At 40.4% G+C, this 16939-nt stretch overlaps 2 protein-coding genes across 2 annotated transcripts; both read right to left on the bottom strand.

Moving 5' to 3' along the window:
• Positions 1-2563: 2563 nt before the first annotated feature.
• Positions 2564-4311, bottom strand: LOC132710167 (olfactory receptor 6E1-like). Its single transcript, XM_060685788.2, has one exon. It carries the CDS (start codon positions 3596-3598, stop codon positions 2660-2662), a length of 939 nt encoding a protein of 312 aa, XP_060541771.1. The 5' UTR covers positions 3599-4311; the 3' UTR covers positions 2564-2659.
• Positions 4312-15295: 10984 nt separating this feature from the next.
• On the bottom strand, positions 15296-16234 carry LOC148113742 (olfactory receptor 6E1-like). Its single transcript, XM_087893338.1, has one exon. It carries the CDS (start codon positions 16232-16234, stop codon positions 15296-15298), a length of 939 nt encoding a protein of 312 aa, XP_087749464.1.
• Positions 16235-16939: the final 705 nt, after the last annotated feature.

The raw sequence follows: 16939 nt of genomic DNA, 5'->3' as shown, positions 1-16939 counted from the left end.
AAACCGTTCCAAACTCGATTGCAGAAAATACGACTTTAGCAACAGAGTTGTCAGTGCCTGGAATGCACTACCTGACGCTATGGTTACATCCCCAAACCCCCATAACTTTAACCTTAGACTGTCTACTGTTGACCTCACCCCATTCCAAAGAGGTCTGTAAGGAGTGTGCATAAGCGCACCAGCGTGCCTACCGTCTCTGTCCTACTGCCCCCATTTATTTGTATCCATTTCCTGTATTCATAGCCACATTTATACTTATTCTTGTTATCTTGTACATGTTTGACAAACTAACTACTTAAATAAATACATACAGTACATAAATGAAGGCATGCTATTTTTATTACTGGGTGGAATGGAGAAAGTATATATGTATCTTTGAGGATCCATTTGCTTATTCTGGGGAGGGGGTTGGAACTGAAGCAAGGTTAAGCTCTTTTGGTCTTCCCATAATAGATCCTTTGGAAAACATCAAGCCAAACATAACACAATAGTTAAAAATGGGTATGCACGGGATTATTTTATGAGATCCTGCCATGTAGTAGGTGCTTAAGATAGTTTCCATGGAATCTCTCTTCATTCCAATGATAACCTTTGCAAGATTAGGGGACTGGAGGCTAAAACATATGAAGAATGGTTGCAAGAACTGGGTATGTCTAGTCGAATGAAAAGAAGGACTACGGGAGACATGATAGCAGTCTTCCAATATCTGAGGGGCTGCCACAAAGAAGAGAGAGTCAAGCTACTCTCCAAAGCACTTGAGGGTAGAACAAGAAGCAATGGGTGGAAACTAATCAAGGAGAAAAGCAACTTAGAACTAAGGAGAAATTTCCTGACAGTTAGAACAATTAATCAGTGGAACAACTTGCCTCCAGAAGTTGTAAATGCTCCAACACTGGAATTTTTTAAGAAGATGTTGGATAACCAGTTGTCTGAAGTGGTGTAGGGTTTCCTGCCTGGGCAGAGAGTTGGACTAGAAGACCTCCAATGTCCGTTCCAACTCTGTTATTCTATTCTAAGGTGAAGGAGAGCAAAACGAAGGAGGAGACATAGCCCATGTCTGATAATGTTCCCATGGTTGAGGATGGACCTGAAGTTGAGTCTTCAGACTCTAGATACAAACTTAACTTCTACATCAGCAAAATAGATATTCAATGAGTTCATTTTCAGCGCATGGTCAAAATAAGATGCATCAGAAGTCCCATCAAATGTCTTATTCACTCACCATGCTAAAGGGTGGAACTCCCCCTTTAGATCCCAGACCAACTGGCAGAGCCAAATCTATAGATTTTTTATTAATTGAGCAGCATCTACAATGATAACAAAAGATAAGAAATGTTCTTCAAAGTCCTTTTTTTCTTTCTCTCGGTCTCTCTGACTTTTCTCTTAGTCCCTCAACTTTATCACCTGAAGGATTGAAGTATGGAATCTACGCATGGTTGTCAGTCTGATTTTCTACACATAGCTCCATTCATTCTTATGTGTCTCAAAGAGTTCCAGAACTGGAGAACGTCACTTCCCTGATTATAAGATGCTCATCTCCGTTCACAGTCTAACAGAAAAGTCCTGCAACCCCCCCGCCCAATTTCCAGCAGCACTAAGTGAAGATCCAAAGAAAAAGATGGCCTCCAAGACTGTGAATAGAGATGAGCATCTTCTAATCAGGGAAGTGACCTCCTCCAGTTCTGGAACTCTTTGAGACACAGGAGAATGAATGGAGCTATGTGTAGAAAATCAGACTGATAACCATGCGTAGATTCCATACTTCAGTCCTTCGGGTGATAAAGTTGATGGACTAACAGCACTTAGTGCTGTTGGAAATTGGGAGGGGGGTTGCATGGAGTTGGTAGAGATACAGTAGTGGGCAAAATTGTGGAAACCTTTTGGGAAAAGTATATTTTCTAAAACTAGCTAATAACACCACTTTTTTGGGGGGGGACTAATGTCATAAAAGTACATATCAATGGAAAGATAATTTAATCAAGAATGTCATGCAGTAATTTTTATGAAGGATTTGCTATTAGAATAGCAGTTACAGTAGAAAGAAGAAAAGTGAAACATGTAGAAAAAAAACAAGACACACAAAAATGATCACCATAGAAAAAAGGAGATAAACAAAAATGGTCACCCTGTCAGTTAATACTTAGTTGGGTAACCTTTAGCATGAATTATGGCCTTACAACGTCTTCCCCATGGAGTGAACCAAGTCTTTTAGTTCTGCAGTTGTTATCATGTGAAACCAAGAGGGAATGATGGCTTCAATTAACTGGGTTTTATTGCTGAGTTGCTTCTGACTAACAAGTTTCTTTACTTGGCTCCATAGATTTTTCAATTGGGTTAAGGTCTGGGCTATTCCCAGGCCATTCCAGCAGTGGAATAGGATTATCTTGAAACTCCCCCCCCAAAAAAAAGTGGTTCAATCAAACCTTAAGAATACACTTTTCCCAAAAGGTTTCCACAATTTTGGCCACTACTGTATTTAGCCATAACAACGTTCTTTCCTCTGAGAGTCAAGGACGTTCAGCCTGCACCTGGACAGGTCATTTCCCCAATTAGACGATGCTCATCTCCATCCACAAGCAACCTTCAAAGCTGTTTTTATTTCCATCCACAAGCATCCTTCAAGGCTGTTTTCCTCTCCATCCACAAGCATCCTTCAAAGCTATTCTCGTCTCCATCCACAAGCATCCTTCAACGCTGTTTTCACCTGCCTGTTCCTCAGGCTGTAAATGAAGGGGTTGAGCAAAGGGGAGACCACGTTGTTCAGGACACCTACCGTCTTGCTGAGGTCCACCCCCCCGCTTTGCATGGGCTTGACGTACATGAAAATGCAGCTCCCGTAGGTGATGAAAACCACCACAATGTGAGATGCACAAGTGGAGAAAGCCTTTTGCCTGCCCTCCTCGGAATGGATGTGCAGGACAGCTGCAACGATTTTAATGTAGGAAACGATTGTGACAGCCAGAGACCCCAGCACCATAAAGGTGGACATGAGAAAATCCATCAGTTCCAGAAATTGGGTGTCGGTGCAGGCCAGCTTGATCAGTGGTATGTTGTCACAGAAGAAGTGATTGATGACATTTGGACCACAGAAGGGCAGACGAAATAACAGAATCAGGGGCATTATGATATAAAGGAAACTGATCAGCCAAGAGCCCACTACTAACCGCGTACACAACTGATTGTTCATAATAACCGTGTACCGTAGGGGATTGCAGATGGCTACGTAGCGGTCGAAGGACATGGTGGCCAGAATGAAGAACTCAGCGGTGCCCAAAATAAAATAGAAAAAGGCCTGCGTGAAGCAGCCCGCCAGAGAAATGGTGCTGTTGCCTGAGGCCAAGTTTAGCAAAGCCTTCGGGATGGTAGAAGAGATAAATCCTATTTCCAAGACAGAAAAATTCCGGAGGAAAAAATACATGGGGGTATGGAGGCGATGGTCAACCAGAGTGATGTAGATGATGAGAAGGTTTCCCATGATGGTCAGAAGATACGTGAGAAAGAGGACCCAAAAGAGAAGGATCTGAAGCCAACGGATATGGGTGAAGCCTACAAGAATGAACTCGGTTACTGAAACTGTCTGGTTCAATATTTCTGCCATTCCATTATGAGTTATTTCTGGATCAAAGTCTTTAGAAGAATAGGAAAAGGTCTGATGCGTCCAACCTTTCCCTCAAAAACATTAAAAAAAATAATAATTCCTTTTAAAGTTGTCGTGATCGACAAGATGAAAAAAAAACCCAGAATAATTGGGAGAACTGTTAAATTTACATTCTAGAAAACTCTAGTAAGAAAGTCTACAACTATCAGTGGAGGAAAGAGTTATTGGAGAAACAAAGTAAATAGTACCGCAGATCAAAGTGGGAAGGAGAGGTATCTTTTCCGAACCCTTTCCCCTTTTTCTAGGAAACCTCCCATTTTTCTAAATTGAAAAATGCATGCCCATGTCTTTAAAGGTTTTCTTGTATGTTCCTTCTGTTGCAATTCCCATCTTAATTAAAGACGTTGACTTGTTAATTTGTTTACCAGCAACACTGGTTCTTCGGGGAACTCATTCTGTGAACAAAAGTTTATTCGATTCTTCTAAAACTTGAATCGATCTTCTCAAACAGTTAGGGGCCAGCCCTTCAAGGTAGACCAAGCTTGGTAACCAAAAACATCAAGCTGATTGACCAACCCAACGATAAAGAATGGTGATTCTTTGTAGCTGAATTCTTTATTGGTTCACATCTATAGATAAAATCTTGCCAGAACACTACTATATGAACCTACAATGTACCATGGAGGAGCTGTTTTCAACCTCTTTCATATGTAATACCAGGACTGAGTTGTCTCTTGCTGTTCTGGAATGTCACCCCTCCCTCCTGAGAATCAACTACCTTACTGCATTCCATCACACTAATAATCTTTTGATTATAAGACGTCAGTAACAGAATATATATATATCTATACTTATATCTGTTATCTAATACGTCCTTGACGAAATAATTAAATGAATAAATGATGAAGAAAAACACAAAACTCATGGCTCATAAATTTTGGGGTGTATAGGAAAAGAAGGGCCAGAATAAGCAGGGGGATCCTAAAGAAATGTAATAGCAGAGCCCAAGAAAGGAAAAATATTTGTGATTCTTATGGGTGGGAATATCAATATCAAAAGGAGAGGAACCCTGTCAGATGTTAATCCAATATTGATATGCTTTATCTGGTTGGCAGATGGAAAGTAGATAGATTGACAAACACAATGCCAACTTTTCCCCATATCCTTGCTTCTCTTTTGGTGTCTTAGAACCTCCTAAATTATTGTGTCACCTGAACCCAAAGCAGTTGTTTAGACTTCACATGTATTGAGTTTGAGGTGCTTGAAGTCAAGGAGGCTATCTCTATGCATTTGATTTCATCTCCCATATACACAAAAGCATACATAGGCACCAACATAAGACCTCCTTGCACCAAATTGCTTGAAATGGATGACAAAGTCCTTTTGGCTCACTGAAGGTAGACTTTCATATGGAAAATATTAAGGAGGGATTTCCATGCAGTTGTAAAACAATAAAGAAAGAAAAAAAAAAACTAGAACGGAACAGAACAGAATAGAATGAATCTGAAATGACTTGATGGCATGTAATCAAGCAATTAATTAAGACAATGTTTCTCAACCTTGACAACTGTAAAATGTGTGGACTTACACCCAGGGGTGAAATCTAGCAGATTCTGACAGGTTCTGGAGGACCGGTAGCGGAAATTTTGAGTAGTTCAGAGAACCGGCAAATACCACCTCTGGCTGACCCCAGAGTGGGGTGGGAATGGGGATTTTGCAGTATCCTTCCCCTGGAGTGGGGTGGGAATGGAGATTTTGCAATATCCTTCCCCTGCCTCCCCCACCAAGCCACGCCCACAGAACCGGTAGTAAAAAAATTTGGATTTCACCACTGCTTCAACTCTCAGAGTCAGTCAACATGCTTCCTCAGGAATTCTGGGAGTTGAAGTCCACATATCTTAGTTGTTACACTTGAGGAACACTGAATTAAGAAATAGACTTAGGGTTAGGAAAGTCTGAATTACTTAAGTCCACCTAAGATAAAGTCTACCTAAGAGAAAAATCTGCCGTAAGTTCTCTTCCATTCCAGACAGAATAAGAGATGTATATAGTAGGATGGCACAGGTTAGAGAGAGAAGCTTCTTGGATGAGAAGTCTTCAAAGAAAAAACAGAAAGTCCAGTTGCCTCTTGAAAAAGCACCTTTGGGACAACCATGACCTAGATGACTGAGAAGCTCCATAGACAGTTAGAAACAGAAGATACAAAAAGATGAACTGAGGGCAGAAGGAAATGGTAGGAATGTCAGTGTAACCAGCTGGAGGCATATTATACAGCAGAATGCAACTTTAATCAGGGGTCCTTGGTGCTTTCTGGGCTTGGTTATCTTCTTGTAGATGTTTCATTCTCCAAACTAGTTAACATCATTAGTGATAGCATCTGATGATGTTAACTAGTTTGGAGAATGAAACATCTTCAAGAAAACAACTAAGTTCAGAGAGCACCAAGGACCCCTCAACCTGCGCTACAAATATTCTCATTTATTGTCAAATTTCATCTTCTAGACAATAAGCGTGCAGGGGACTTATCAAATGTCCTCCCCTCCTTTCCTCACAAGACACCTAGGGAAAACAGAGAAAATAGATTTCTTTGTATCAGCTCCCACTTGGAAGTATGAGCAGGTCCCACAATATTGCAATTCTGCAAACAATTCAATTATGCATTGTTTTGGTGCAGCTGCACCTCTAGCTGATTGAACGAGGGGGGTTACCTTGAGTATTTAGTTGAGTTGAGCTCTTACATTAATTTTGACTTAGGTTTATAGTTTGATCTTCTTGTGATGGGATATTGTACGCTATCCAAAGTCCCTTGGGATTAGAGTAGGTTGCAAATACTGTAAAGTAACTAATTTACTCACTAACTCTGTTATTCATAGAGGTCAATAGATTTATAAGTTTGGAAAGCTGGTGAATGCAAAGCTGGATTCTAACATGCCTTGATAAAATGCATTCAAAGCAAAAAAAATTGTTTTCAAAATAAAGACTGGAAACTCTTCCTGTTCAAGTGTCTCATCTTGTTATTCCATCTTTGAGCACCAGAGATCTTGTTACTCAAATGGTTTTTATGATCGCACCACTGAATTCACATAGCGACCAAGAATATGAATTTGTTACCTATTTTTTTTTTACAAGTTTCCATGTCCCAAAATGAGTAGATAATGAAAATATGTTCATGTACCGTCCGGATTTAATGAGGACCTGAAATACTTAATTAACTTGACGCTGTTAGCTACAATTGTATGGATCATTTTTTTGTTAACGAATTGCTCTTTTCCCTCTTTTAATTTATAGAAGGCGGTATAATTGATCTAAGTCAGGAGTCTGCAACCTTAAATACTCAAAGAGCCATTTGGACCCGTTATCCACAGAAAAGAAAACACCGGGAGCCACAAAACCCCTCCTGTGCCTGACTATTTCTTGAGCAGCCACAAAAGAATATTAAATGTTCTTTTTTCTTCTGAAACTTTTCTTTTCTTGGATTTATTTGCATATTTTAAGTGACAGGGATCTGCAGCAGGGGTGGGTTCTAAATTTTTTTTACTACCGGTTCTGTGGGCGTGGCTTATTTTGTGGGTGTGGCTTGGAGGTCATGTGACTAGGTGGGCGTGGCTAGCTGGTCAGAGTCATTTCTGGAAGGTCCTCGCACTTACGATCAAGTCCTCGCACTTACGACCCGACTCATTTGTTTGCTTTTAACACTGATCAGCTGTAGGACGGCCCTTTGAAGCCCCATGGCAAGAGTTTAAACAGTTTTTTTCCCTCTAGTCATCAGATGGGACTCAGGAGGCAGCAATAGATTGGGGGTGGGGGCAAATAAAAGGTAAGAATAACGTGGGTGGGGGGGGTGGGAGGCCGGGGGGGGAAACCGGTTTGGTGACATCATATCGTCACCGCTACCGGCTCGGCCGAACCAGACCGAATTGGGAGGAACCCACCACTGATCTGCAGTAGAGAGGTGAAAGAGCCACATGCGGCTCCAGAGCTGCAGGTTGCTGACTCTTGGTCTAAGTTAACTGGCTGGAGAGTAAACATAAAATTTAAGGGATCTTTTTGTTATGAGATTGAATTGTAAATAGAAATCAAGATAATTTAAATAAAGGTGTAAGTTTAAGGTAGAGATATTTAGAAGTAGAATTTGTGTAAAGAGGTTAAATAGGTTAGAGATACCGATGCAGAAAAGTTGTTATTAGTATTGAAATTTTGATATGTTTGTTTTTGGTTGTTTATATTTTTTGTTTTTTTGTGTGTATGTTTTTTTTTCTTCCTTGCTTTTTTGTGTATTATGTTTCTTTTTGTACTGTGTATTTTAATCTTTGGAAAATTAATAAATATTATTTTTTAAATAATAAAATAACTAAATGTTCCGTTTTCTTCTAAAACTTTTCTTTTCTTGGATTTATCCATGGTTGGCCTACTGGGGGTTGAAAAGCTCAATAAATCATGTGCCGGCGGGTGTCGCACATTGGTGGTTGTGATGCATATTTTGAGTGACAGGGAGCCACAGCAGAAGGTGAAAGAGCCACATGTGGCTCCAGAGCCGCAGGTTGCTGACCCCTGATCTAAGTTAATTTTTTGCATAGTAGACCTAAATTATGTCTTTTTGTTTCACTTTGGAATATGTACAGGGCTTTTGTTGTTATTGCTGTTGCTGTATTTCACTAAATAAAAAAAAACAACAACCTATAATTAAATTTTTAGAAACCATTGCATTCTGGCTACTTCAAACTTATGACTTTGGCTCTAAATAGAATATCAACTCTATCTAATAAGGCAGAGAGAAAGATAGAATGGAAGAGGGTAAAGAAAATGAAATGGAAAAGAGGACTGTAGTATTTTGGAGTGCCCATGCTAAGATCAACTTTTCAACACAATGATGTCCTTCCCTCAAGGTCGCAATCTACAGTAGTGGAGCCAACCATGTGTCAACCAAGTACATGTGTGTCAACCATGGAGTTGACACACATTTGTATGTGGTGAATATATCGAGTTCGAGCATAGGATGAGGGTGGAGATTAATTCTCTCTGTTGTGACCAACGCCCAATAGTGATTACCAAACACAATTCAGTCCTCAATAAACTTATTTTATTAAAACAGCTGAGAATTGATTCAGTCTCATCTTAGTCCAAAACAAAATTCTTAATAACCAGTCTATCGGCCTTATCACCAACCTTTGATGTCTTTGGCAACCTGCCAAAGGCTTTTCTTGGCAAAACCCCCACAAAGTTCAAGAGACGCTGACAAGAAGCATGGGAATCAACGTTGCTTTTCTACAAAGAACCCAACAGCTCGTTGCTGTTATTTTAAGCTTTCTGGGAGGAGCCAATCATCTTCTTGCCTTACTCCCAAGTTGTCCTTTTTTCTTCAGCTGCTCTTGCCTTCTGGCAGCTCTTCGCATGCGTGCACTAGGAACAGGCTCCTCCTGATCCTCTGCCTCTCTGCTGTCCGCCTCTGGAGCAGGGGTGAAATGTAAAATTTGTTACTACCAGTTCTGTGGGTGTGGCTTGGTGTGTGTGTGGGGTAATGTGACTGGGTGGGCGTGGCCAACTTTTTTTTTTTAACTTTACAAAGCATTTTTTCTACAACCTCTTCGGCTGAAGAGATTGCAAAAAAATGCTTTGAAAATCCTCTGCTGATCAGGCAACACAGCTGGGATCATCAGAGGCTTTTCAAAGCATTTTTTTTACCACCTCTTTGGCCGAAGAGGTTGTAGAAAAAAATGCTTTGAAAAGCCTCTGACGATCCCAGCTGAGCCGCACGATCATCAGAGGCTTTTTTTTTTTTTACTTTTAAAAGCATTTTTTACGGCAGAAGAGGTTGTAGAAAAAATGCTTTTAAAAGTAAAAAAAAAAGCCTCTGATGATCGTGTGGCTCAGCTGGGCATGGTGCGAGGGGGAGCAGGGATTTTTGCTACTGGTTCTCTGAACCACCTGCCGTTGTTGCAGGAAATGAAACGAGACTAGGCCAAGCTCTCCAATGCAGGAAAAAGTTTATTGTGCACGGTTCAAACAGCCCAAAGGCAAACAAAAAGTCTGAACGCTGATGGCTTCTTCTGGCCATGTATTTATACAGTTTAAAGGCAAAAGTATTACAGAGAGTGATGCATTTCACATGTAGAAGCTGCCCTTTCATCTATCTCTGGGAAAGGAAATAACAAACTTCTTCTCACATACTCAGGTTCTCTGCTCCGGCGCTCAAAACATAACAAAAGGAGATAAGAGGCTAGGAGACGCCTCAAGGGCAATAAGGAAGCAGCACCCCTTATCCAGGGATATGCATGACATTTGGGATGCAATAAACATTAAACAACAGAATGTATCTGTTTAGGGTCAGTTTGCCCTTTTACAATTCTGTACCTACGTCAAATACCGTTTGTCATCTCAGCACCTTGGCACGGAAGAGGCACTTCTGTCTTGACCAAAGATTTAGATTTTTAATATTTGAGTTTTATCCCAATATCGAATCTTAGCCTGGCTCACCGTCATCGCCACCAGATCGGGTGATCCAGTCTGAACCAGGAGCATTTCACCCCTGCTCTGGAGGCCCCGGAGTCCGCACATCGCTCCCAGATGGCCCTGGCCTTATCTCTGCCTCTGACGCAGAGCCCTCATCTGGGCCTTCCCCTGACTCCAGGACTGGCCCATTGTCCTCCCCAGCTTCCTCACTGTCCGACTCCGCTGCTGGCGGACCACAACACTCTGAGCTTGTGGGTTGGATTCCGAATGTTTCATTACCAGGCTAGGTAACATGTTCAGCAGAGTTTAGTTAACTGCCCTTAACTCACTTCACAAATTTCTCATCTAGCAAAATAAATTTTGGGCTGAATTGTGGTCATAAGCAGAGGACTACCTGTATGTGTATACAGTATGTGTATTATGTATAGGTATATATATATATATATATATATATATATATATATATATATATATATACACTTTATTTTGAGAGCAGACAGATAGACCAATAAATCATAGGAACATCTGTAGGATTACTACTTTCAGGACTCAAAGTAGAGACTGCACAAGCAGTCAAAGATATGAATTTGGTATGTGGGTTTGAGGAAGCAGATAGAGAATGCATGATAGATATTTCTTGCAATTCACAATAGGCTTCTTTGCTCCTTGAGAAGTCCCTGTGGGATCTTCCCAGTTAGTCTGGAATATATACTGTACATTATTATGCTTCAAAACAGTAACTAGGTTCTTATTGCTTATAAGAGGTGGCTTCCATGATCATTGCTCAGAAAAGGTACAGAAGAAGGAGGCAGCAAAACTGCACCGAGGATACATCCGTGAGCCAAGAAGACAAGGCATTTCTTCCAAAGCACTGAGAATGGAGAAAATTATGCTTCCCAAACATTGAATTAAGGGGTAATGTTTTAACAGATGCATTTGCTTTGCCTCCCATTTATAAGCAAAATCAGCACAATTTCACAATCTAGAAAAAAGGCTGTGACTAACAGAAAAATATAAGATAATAGCACAGAGAGATCATGAAAATTTTCTAAATATGTTATATCTATGGAGATTCTCAGTCATCCAAGTCATCGTTGTCCCAAAAGTGCCTTTTCAAGAGGGGAAAGAAAAAACAATATCACCTTTGGGACATCCTGAATATGTTTTATGTATATTGTTAAGTGGTAAAAATACTGCCTGGCAAAAATAAATTTAAGGTTGCCAGGTGTCCATTATTTGAGCAGACAGTCTGCTTTTTTCACATTATGTTCACTATTTTTTTTTCCACAAAATAGTGGACATTTTTTTTATTCAAAAGCTTTATGATTGTATATTTTTTAATATTTCTCAATGTTGTACTGAAATTAAAGAATTATTCCTTAAACACAAAGAATTGATCAAAGCTGCGCAGTCAAATAAAAAATACACACGACAGCAAAGTAAAATGCAATTTAATATTTTGCATATTATTATAATATATTTGATGTTTTGAATTTTAAGTAAAGTTTTGAAGTGATTATTTTAATACGTGTTAAAATGTTTGTAAGAAAATATATAATTTAATTGTAAATTTTTTTTATTTTTTTACTACTTAACCCCCCCCCCGCTTATCCGCTATTTTTTGGAAGCAGACCTGGCAACCATAAATAAATTAGGGAATAAAAGTTTGGTCAATATTGTTGTTTTGCCTCTGATTTGCATGAAACATACCCTAATAATCTAGAATATTGATTTTACCAGTATGAACCTGAGGATGAATACTGCACAGATATTGAAAAAATTGTGATTAATTCTTAGTGCAGTTTGCAAGGAGTGAGTATTTTTACAATTTTTAAAAATGTTTTGTTCTCGAGAGTGGTTAGCTGTAATATTGCTCTCTGAAACTAGGAAATGGTTTGCAGAGTTCAAAAGAGGTAGATTAAATCAGATAATTTCTAATGTATAATGTGTGAGGCTGGTTTAGAAGCAAACATAAATTAAACCCAGTTCATAGAACAAAGAATAATAGAGTTGGAAGGGACCTTGGCGGTCTTGGTGTCTAATCCCCTGCTCGAGCAGGAGACCCTATACCCGTGATGGTGAATCTATGACACGCGTGCCATAGGTGGCACATGTAGCCATATCAGTCGGCACGCAAACTCAGTTCCGGCGCGCATCCGCTCACTGGCCAGCTGATTTTCAGGCCTTCTGGGCCCACCAGAAGTAGGGAAACAGGTTGTTTCCTGCCTCCGGAAGGCCTCGGGGGGTGGGGAAGGCAGTTTTCGCCCTCCCCAGACTCCTAGAAAGGCTCTGGAGCCAAGTGAGAGAGAAAAACAGGCCTTATCAGACATTAATACAATTGAGCGAGTCCAGAGGTATTTCACGAGAAAAGTACTCCACTCCTCTGCTCACAACAGAATACCTTATGCCACCAGGATTGAAATTTTGGGCTTGGACAACCTAGAACTATGCCGCCTATGATCTGACCTAAGCATAGTACATAAAATTATCTGCTACAATGTCCTACCTGTCAATGACTACTTCAGCTTCAACCGCAATAATACATGAGCACACATTAGATACAAACTCAAGGTAAACCGTTCCAAACTCGATTGCAGAAAATACGACTTCAGCAACAGAGTTGTCAGTGCCTGGAATGCACTACCTGACGCTATGGTTACATCCCAAAACCCTCATAACTTTAACCTTAGACTGTCTACTGTTGACCTCACCCCATTCCAAAGAGGTCTGTAAGGAGTGTGCATAAGCGCACCAGCGTGCCTACCGTCTCTGTCCTACTGCCCCCATTTATTTGTATCCATTTCCTGTATTCATAGCCACATTTATACTTATTCTTGTTATCTTGTACATGTTTGACAAACTAACTACTTAAATAAATACATACAGTACATAAATGAAGGCATGCTATTTTTATTACTGGGTGGAATGGAGAAAGTATATATGTATCTTTGAGGATCCATTTGCTTATTCTGGGGAGGGGGTTGGAACTGAAGCAAGGTTAAGCTCTTTTGGTCTTCCCATAATAGATCCTTTGGAAAACATCAAGCCAAACATAACACAATAGTTAAAAATGGGTATGCACGGGATTATTTTATGAGATCCTGCCATGTTAGTAGGTGCTTAAGATAGTTTCCATGGAATCTCTCTTCATTCCAATGATAACCTTTGCAAGATTAGGGGACTGGAGGCTAAAACATATGAAGAATGGTTGCAAGAACTGGGTATGTCTAGTCTAATGAAAAGAAGGACTACGGGAGACATGATAGCAGTCTTCCAATATCTGAGGGGCTGCCACAAAGAAGAGAGAGTCAAGCTACTCTCCAAAGCACTTGAGGGTAGAACAAGAAGCAATGGGTGGAAACTAATCAAGGAGAGAAGCAACTTAGAACTAAGGAGAAATTTCCTGACAGTTAGAACAATTAATCAGTGGAACAACTTGCCTCCAGAAGTTGTAAATGCTCCAACACTGGAATTTTTTAAGAAGATGTTGGATAACCAGTTGTCTGAAGTGGTGTAGGGTTTCCTGCCTGGGCAGAGAGTTGGACTAGAAGACCTCCAATGTCCGTTCCAACTCTGTTATTCTATTCTAAGGTGAAGGAAAGCAAAACGAAGGAGGAGACATAGCCCATGTCTGATAATGTTCCCATGGTTGAGGATGGACCTGAAGTTGAGTCTTCAGACTCTAGATACAAACTTAACTTCTACATCAGCAAAATAGATATTCAATGAGTTCATTTTCAGCGCATGGTCAAAATAAGATGCATCAGAAGTCCCATCAAATGTCTTATTCACTCACCATGCTAAAGGGTGGAACTCCCCCTTTAGATCCCAGACCAACTGGCAGAGCCAAATCTATAGATTTTTTATTAATTGAGCAGCATCTACAATGATAACAAAAGATAAGAAATGTTCTTCAAAGTCCTTTTTTTCTTTCTCTCGGTCTCTCTGACTTTTCTCTTAGTCCATCAACTTTATCACCTGAAGGATTGAAGTATGGAATCTACGCATGGTTGTCAGTCTGATTTTCTACACATAGCTCCATTCATTCTCCTGTGTCTCAAAGAGTTCCAGAACTGGAGAACGTCACTTCCCTGATTATAAGATGCTCATCTCCGTTCACAGTCTAACAGAAAAGTCCTGCAACCCCCCCTCCCAATTTCCAGCAGCACTAAGTGAAGATCCAAAGAAAAAGATGGCCTCCAAGACTGTGAATAGAGATGAGCATCTTCTAATCAGGGAAGTGACCTCCTCCAGTTCTGGAACTCTTTGAGACACAGGAGAATGAATGGAGCTATGTGTAGAAAATCAGACTGACAACCATGCGTAGATTCCATACTTCAGTCCTTCGGGTGATAAAGTTGATGGACTAACAGCACTTAGTGCTGTTGGAAATTGGGAGGGGGGTTGCATGGAGTTGGTAGAGATACAGTAGTGGGCAAAATTGTGGAAACCTTTTGGGAAAAGTATATTTTCTAAAACTAGCTAATAACACCACTTTTTTGGGGGGGGACTAATGTCATAAAAGTACATATCAATGGAAAGATAATTTAATCAAGAATGTCATGCAGTAATTTTTATGAAGGATTTGCTATTAGAATAGCAGTTACAGTAGAAAGAAGAAAAGTGAAACATGTAGAAAAAAACAAGATACACAAAAATGATCACCATAGAAAAAAGGAGATAAACAAAAATGATCACCCTGTCAGTTAATACTTAGTTGGGTAACCTTTAGCATGAATTATGGCCTTACAACGTCTTCCCCATGGAGTGAACCAAGTCTTTTAGTTCTGCAGTTGTTATCATGTGAAACCAAGAGGGAATGATGGCTTCAATTAACTGGGTTTTATTGCTGAGTCGCTTCTGGCTAACAAGTTTCTTTACTTGGCTCCATAGATTTTTCAATTGGGTTAAGGTCTGGGCTATTCCCAGGCCATTCCAGCAGTGGAATAGGATTATCTTGAAACTCCAAAAAAAAAAAAAAAAAAAAAAGTGGTGTTATTAGCCATCAAACGTTAAGAATACACTTTTCCCAAAAGGTTTCCACAATTTTGGCCACTACTGTATTTAGCCATAACAACGTTCTTTCCTCTGAGATTCAAGGACGTTCAGCCTGCACCTGGACAGGTCATTTCCCCGATTAGACGATGCTCATCTCCATCCACAAGCAACATTCAAAGCTGTTTTTATTTCCATCCACAAGCATCCTTCAAGGCTGTTTTTCTCTCCATCCACAAGCATCCTTCAAAGCTATTCTCGTCTCCATCCACAAGCATCCTTCAACGCTGTTTTCACCTGCCTGTTCCTCAGGCTGTAAATGAAGGGGTTGAGCAAAGGGGAGACCACATTGTTCAGGACACCTACCGTCTTGCTGAGGTCCACCCCCCCGCTTTGCATGGGCTTGACGTACATGAAAATGCAGCTCCCGTAGGAGATGGAAACTACCACAATGTGAGACGCACAAGTGGAAAAAGCCTTTTGCCTGCCCTCCTCGGAAGGGATGTGCAGGACAGCCGCAATGATTTTAATGTAGGAAATGATTGTGACAGCCAGAGTCCCCAGCACAGTAAAGGTGGCCATGAGAAAATCCATCAGTTCCAGAAATTGGGTGTCGGTGCAGGCCAGCTTGATCAGTGGTATGTTGTCACAGAAGAAGTGATTGATGACATTTGGACCACAGAAGGGCAGACGAAATAACAGAATCAGGGGCATTATGAGATAAAGGAAACTGATCAGCCAAGAGCCCACTACTAACTGTGTACACAATTGATTGTTCATAATAACCGTGTACCGTAGGGGATTGCAGATGGCTACGTAGCGGTCGAAGGACATGGTGGCCAGAATGAAGAACTCAGCGGTGCCCAAAATAAAATAGAAAAAGGCCTGCGTGAAGCAGCCCGCCAGAGAAATGGTGCTGTTGCCTGAGGCCAAGTTTAGCAAAGCCTTCGGGATGGTAGAAGAGATAAATCCTATTTCCAAGACAGAAAAATTCCGGAGGAAAAAATACATGGGGGTATGGAGGCGATGGTCAACCAGAGTGATGTAGATGATGAGAAGGTTTCCCATGATGGTCAGAAGATACGTGAGAAAGAGGACCCAAAAGAGAAGGATCTGCAGCCAACGGATATGGGTGAAGCCTACAAGAATGAACTTGGTTACTGAAACTGTCTGGTTCAATATTTCTGCCATTCCATTATGAGTTATTTCTGGATCAAAGTCTTTAGAAGAATAGGGAAAGGTCTGATGGGTCCAACCTTTCCCTCACAACATTAAAAAAAAATAATAATAATTCCTTTTAAAGTTGTCGTGATCGACAAGATGAAAAAAAAACCCAGAATAATTGGGAGAACTGTTAAATTTACATTCTAGAAAACTCTAGTAAGAAAGTCTATAACTATCAGTGGAGGAAAGAGTTATTGGACAAACAAAGTAAATAATACCGCAGATCAAAGTGGGAAGGAGAGGTATCTTTTCCGAACCCTTTCCCCTTTTTCTAGGAAACCTCCCATTTTTCTAAATTGAAAAATGCATGCCCATGTCTTTAAAGGTTTTCTTGTATGTTCCTTCTGTTGCAATTCCCATCTTAATTAAAGACGTTGACTTGTTAATTTGTTTACCAGCAACACTGGTTCTTCGGGGAACTCATTCTGTGAACAAAAGTTCATTCGATTCTTCTAAAACTTGAATCGATCTTCTCAAACAGTTAGGGGCCAGCCCTTCACGGTAGAGCAAGCTTGGTAACCAAAAACATCAAGCTGATTGACCAACCCAACGCTAAAGAATGGTGATTCTTTGTACCTGAATTCTTTATTGGTTCACATCTATAGATAAAATCTTGCCAGAACACTACTATATGCACCTACAATGTACCATGGAGGGGCTGATTTCAACCTC

The sequence above is a fragment of the Pantherophis guttatus genome, chromosome 4 (assembly GCF_059756535.1).
Source record: "Pantherophis guttatus breed Tessera chromosome 4, ASM5975653v1, whole genome shotgun sequence".
Lineage (NCBI taxonomy): Eukaryota > Metazoa > Chordata > Lepidosauria > Squamata > Colubridae > Pantherophis > Pantherophis guttatus.
Note: the sequence above shows the minus strand (reverse complement) of the source record. Positions and strands in the feature narration are given on the sequence as shown.